The sequence below is a fragment of the Trichomycterus rosablanca genome, chromosome 11 (assembly GCF_030014385.1).
Source record: "Trichomycterus rosablanca isolate fTriRos1 chromosome 11, fTriRos1.hap1, whole genome shotgun sequence".
NCBI lineage: Eukaryota > Metazoa > Chordata > Actinopteri > Siluriformes > Trichomycteridae > Trichomycterus > Trichomycterus rosablanca.
In genome coordinates this window covers 9163012-9169011 of record NC_085998.1, presented here as the reverse complement: position 1 = coordinate 9169011, position 6000 = coordinate 9163012, and the positions used below count along the sequence as shown (strand labels likewise).

General features: G+C 37.2%; 1 protein-coding gene across 1 annotated transcript in view; it reads right to left on the bottom strand.

Moving 5' to 3' along the window:
* Positions 1-1149: 1149 nt before the first annotated feature.
* The window catches only part of yap1 (Yes1 associated transcriptional regulator), a 53081-nt gene continuing 48230 nt past the window's right edge, over positions 1150-6000 (bottom strand). Inside the window, exons 7-8 of the mRNA XM_063005130.1 lie at positions 5584-5696; positions 1150-5257 (exon numbers count right to left, since the gene is read on the bottom strand). Of these exons, the coding sequence (XP_062861200.1) occupies positions 5019-5257; positions 5584-5696 (352 nt within the window). The 3' untranslated portion in view covers positions 1150-5018. The remainder of the gene's footprint in view (positions 5258-5583; positions 5697-6000) is intronic.

Sequence of the window (6000 nt, the reverse complement as noted above, 5' to 3'; positions counted from 1 at the left end):
GTTAAAAATGACTGTAAAATCCTAATAAATATATTGTGGCGCCGGCGAGCAGGAAGGCGAGCCTCGGGACCTCGAGTGAGCTGCCCTTGGCAGATCTCTCAGTGGTTTAGGACGTACACTCATACATACACACATACATTCATACAACAGACAAACACATAAGCTACCTATCCAGCTCTCACCGCAGCCACCCAGTCTGCCACACTGGGATACACGCTGACGGTAAGCCTGGATACCACGGCTCCTCCCACTGACGCTACAATATTAAGTAATGACACTGGTCAGGGTCATGAGTTTGGCTTTCCCAGAAGCACAAGGTGCAATACATTAACACACCTGGTCAGGATGCCAATCCATCACGGGAAGGGGGATATTATTAAAAATATTAAAACAAACAAACAAACAAACAAACAAAAAAAAAACTGAACAGTAAAATCTCAAGACTGCTGTGACATACACTGACAAGGCATAACATTATGACCACTGACAGGTGAAGTGAATAACACTGATTATCTCTTCATCAAAACACCTGTTAGTGGGTAGATATATTAGGCAGCAAGTGAATATTTTATCCTCAAAGTTAATGTGTTAGAAGCAGGAAAAATGGACAAGCATAAGGAGATTTGATCGAGTTTGACAAGGGCCAAATTGTGATGGCTAGACGACTGGGTCAGAGCATCTCCAAAACTGCAGCTCTTGTGGGGTGTTCCTGGTCTGCAGTGATCAGTATCTATCAAAAGTGGTCCAAGGAAGGAACAGTGGTAAACCGGCAACAGGGTCATGGGCGGCCAAGGCTCACTGATGCACATGGGGAGCGAAGGCTGGCAACAACAGACGAGCTACTGTAGCTCAAAAGAAGTTAATGCTGGGTCTAATAGAAAGGTGTCAGAATACACAGTGCATCACAATTTGTTGCGTATGGGGCAGCAAAAGGGGGACCAACACAGTATTAAAATAATGTCATAATGTTATGCCTAATCAGTGAACAAGTCCCTAAGAGATGTATGTAAATTTTGGACTTCCTTTGCTTAAAATGTGATGCTGATACTTGGACTACACAGCCAAATATGCTGCATACATTAATACATTTATAAATAAGAAATAAAAAAGACACTAGTACAACAAAGTATATATTTTATTACAGGCCCGTTTGTTTTTATAGTATTATGCAAAGATAGAATGTAACAGAATGCACAATTCTACAATACATGCACATACACCTATTCAAAAAAACAACAGATCAATGTATATAAATTCATTCTGTGTGCATTTAGAGATCTAAATACCAATCCTTTAACTTGAGTGATTAGTACTAATGCTAAAAAAGTTATATATTTAGAGTCGCACACTAGCTAAGAATAAAATTAATTGACATACACATTTATAAGCAATGTTCTGTTAAAACGTGCAATACCAGCACTGTACCAACAGTTTATAAAACTCTCCAACACGGTTTTACTCTGATTAGTGTCCATCAACACTATACAAATGCAAAAATAGATACTATTCTAAACATACTGCAAGTCTTTCCGCAAGCATTTGATCATAAATGTTGATCAGACGTGTGCCAATATAATTGTTCTGTACCGTGATAACTGCCTGTTTATCACGTTGAGGAATATTTCATTATAAAATCATTGCTTGTTTGCACCACACACTCCTTTACATTTGTTCAACAGGGGACTAAAGCGTTCACAAAAAAAAGAAAGAAAAGAAAAACCCTACCTAGGCAGCTTCTTTAGAAATAAAATGAAGCAGGAGTAATGATAATGTTAAATGTTTGATTGTAACATTGTACTATGTTAAATATTTCAATATAACGTAGGATATAAGCAATGGTCAGCACATGTAAAGCTCACATGGACTACAAAAACAGAATAACAAAATCATAACCATTATCAACTGTATGTAAAAATCACATTAGACTGAGGGATCTGGGTTGTGTAGTGTAGGGGTGAATAACATTGTAAACATTTTAATATGCACACTGGGTGTGTTTACATGTACAAACTAATCAGATAACTGCACAAATATCTGTTCACTGGGATTGAATGCACATCACAGTCTGATTAAAAAACAACGAAGTTAAATCAATCAATAATCAGATTTAATTCTTATTTATTTAACGTCACAACTGACTCATTCACGTAGCATGAGGATCTTCTCCACAAGGGGGCGCTAATGGCACTGGAGGAGTTTGTATGTGGAACCAGTCACACTGGCGCTTTGGTACTTGTGTTCTCATTATATCAAGAAGCTGGGAGAAGTTCAAATGCAAAGTAATCTAATTATATTATGGTTTAAAATATTGCATAAATGTGGCTTTTCCAATGTTATAGAAACACCCGAGACGGTACTTTTTGTGCATTTTCCTACAGTCTGTTTCCCAGCTGTCTATCAATCTAGTAGGTGAAGGGTTAGCCCATGCTTTATCTTACACATGTAAAGAGATCAACTGCTACCCATTTAATAGTTGGACATTAGCCAGACCAGTAAACCTGGAGGAGGGTGCTAACCGCATTCCTCTGTACATGAGCTTACAGATTCAGGAAATTTGCTAGTCTTGTTTTGATCAACTGGAAAAAACAGGAATGCCACCACATCCAACCAGACAACCCAGACAGCAACGTGAATTATCCTAGTGCTGCTGAAAATACATGACAGTGGTCTTATCTGAGCTGACTTTCACTTCACTGTTGCGCTACACATTAGTCTTTATTTTGTTAAGCTGTTGAAACCAAATTCGAAATTAGATCCTCATTACTGTGGATGTAAATTCTAACAACAAAATAAAAGCCACAGTTTGATTTCAGAAACAATGCTATGCTCGTTATGAGTGCTTCAATAATAAATCAGAAAATGACTGCAGTATTATTGTGCATGTATACACACCATGTCACTGTATGAAGTCACACTGACTTTGCAGCTGAAAAAATATGTAGTGTTCTTTTGCTCTGTATTAATGTAAACCGTGAAAAGGCTGTTCTACTTGAGTGTCTAGTTCAAGAGGTCATGACAAACTTTACACATCCACTACTTAATTAACTGGACCTTCTCATTAGCTTATGCTGTACGTGGACAAAAGATAAATTACTTTAGTTTTTCAAAGGACAAAAGATTCATAAAAACAAATACTCTCTGGTAGCCTTGTCAAAAGAACAGAAAATCTCATAGCTGATTGTTTTCATTACACTTCACCAAAATACCGTTCAAAATCATATTACCAACCAAGTACCATCTTAATCACCGCTCTGCACCACGAACCATCGAGACATGCTTATTTCACCAACTAAAACATTATAAGTCCATCACTTCATGACCAGTCTCTTCCTGGAAATCCATTCTATAGTTTTGAAGTCAGCTTGTCGTTGATCACAGTCCCTTTGATGCTGAATATTTTGTTCCGCGTTTACATTTGGCTGATACTCTTAGTAAATATGCAAAATTATATTAATAACTAAATAGATATACAAAACACAGCTCTGTCAATCAAGTCTGATCTCTGATTACTATGTATTAGCAGTGATCAATATTTATTGATATAATATTCGAAGGCAACCATGTTAGAGTAAAAACAAGAAATAAAAACCAAAATAAAATCAGCCTGATAAGACTGAGGCTAGAATAGGGCTGGGCAATATGAGAGTATCAGTATCGGAAGAAATCCTAATACTTTTTAAGAATGCTGTCAGTACTTCAACAACACTAACATTTATATCATTTTCATTGTTGTGTCCCCTTAACACAGGTTACTGTTTGGACTTAATTTATTTATATTTACATGGCACCTTTTTAGCTGGAACTTTACAAGCGTACCCAATCTGATCCACCCCTCTTTTAAAGCGCAGCAGGGCATATTTGTTTAATATACAAATTGTCAATCATATACTATGACCTTGACAGCCATCAGATTTCACCCCTGTGAAACAAATTGTGAGGGCTAACATCTGTCATAGGGTGGGTCAGTGTCTGGAGAGGGGTGTTAATTGCCTTCTTCCATGTACTTGAGCTCCAAGATTAAGAGATGAGACAGGATTTCCATAACTTTTACCCAAATATCACAGCCAATTACACTCCTGAAATGCTTGTGTTGCTTAGAAGTCCCAAAGATGTATTACATGCTGTGCATGTTGACTTAAAGGATGTTAGTAATAGAATCAGTATCTGTATCAGCTGGTATTGTATGGAAACATATAAATTGTATTAGTGCTGTACAGTATAATGTGCATATGGTTAAAAACAACACAAGGTTTAGTGATATACTATTGCAAATCACCCAGTCCTAGACTACAGTTTATAACAAATCCAATGTACTAAAATACATGTACAACCTTTAAAAGATTTTTTGATAACTGAAAATCAGAAATAGAAAAAAGTGTGGTCTCATAAAGCATTATAATAAGACCAACTCACTATGTTTCAATAGATTCAATAAGATCAAACTGAAGGCACTTGTTATCGATCATGATATGCTGGCACAGCCGAGCGGAAGATTTGCCTTCCTAAAAACACCATCTTAACCCCCGTAAATCTTAAAAAGTGTATTTCATAACCCATAGTTCCAAGCAGCAATCAGGCTAGTTTTTGGTTTGCCAGACTCATAGTCAACAATAGGAAAAATAAAAAAAGCATCTTGTTTGTGGACGAAGAAGACGATAAGCTCATAGAGGATGATTGGCATCAAAGCAATACTTTCATTGAAGGTGAATGAATAATTGTCTGTTCATGGGCCAGCCTTGAGGACGCAGACATGTAGAAATGTAGTAGTGATAAAAGTTTTTAAAAAGCATAAAAGTAAAAATATCCGACTTTCAAATCAGTTCGGTCATGTACGTTTTGCATGAAAATCTCCTGCCATTTAAAACCAGTCATCCAGCCATACTGGAAGCTTAGTGTTTAATTTGAACCAAAACCTCATGGCAGCATCTCCACGTCCTTCACAGATTTCAGCAGTTCATTGTGAAGCAAGCACAGACCAAGTGGAGTGTATGGCAGAGCATATGCTTGACCGTTTGGCTCTATAGCCAGGTGAGGAAGCTCTCCTTGTCGATCTTGGTAGCAGCAAGCACAGACTCCATGTCATTCAGGATGTCAGAGCTTAGAGCTTCCTGCAGGCTGGGCATCAGCTCCTCGCCCTCCACTGCCATGCTCTCACTCTCCAGCGTGCCGAGGTCAACGTCAGTGCCCGGGATGGCCTCCAGGTAGTCGGGGAATCGGTTTGGCTGGGTTGCCATAGATGCAGGGCCGAGGGATTCACCTGAGAATGAAATTTCAACAATTAATTTGTGTGGAATTTTATTTTGGTCTAATCCACACAATATCGGGTACAGTTAAGAATCTTTTCTTATTTGTTTTGCAGTTCCATTTACGCTTAATTTGTCTATAAAGTTAACACATTCTAAAATTTGTTCTTCTTTTATTATGAAAAAGAATTGAGAAAACATAAAACACAAACGCACCAAAAAACAATACAATTCCAAAACATGACTTCGGAATCAGGAATTAAGAAAGGATTCAAATAAAATACCAAATTTAAAGTTAACAGATGCTAATCTCTTAATTTAAATGATAATGTGTTTCTACCTGTCTCCATCTCGTCCACACTGTTGAGGAAGTCATCAGGAGTGCGAGGGACACTGTAACTGCTCATGCTCAGTCCACTATCCGTACTTTCATCTCTGGAGTGATATGTTCCACTGTGGAAAAACAGAAGAACACACATGTCCATTAATTTCATCATCAACCAGGTGATTATTATTGTGTTTATTATTACTATTGTATTTATATAACAAATATAATTTGATTTTTTAAAAATGGATATACCAGGTGAATTTAGAAAAAAAGCAAGAAGGTCAGCTCTTCTTGTAATAAAATATAATAACAGTGCAAATTTATTTCATCCAGTGCACTAGAGAACTGCAGTATAAGAAATAAAACAGTAGGTAAAACATTCAGTAAATAACTACATTTTTCTCCCTGCTATTTAGAGCACAACATAAA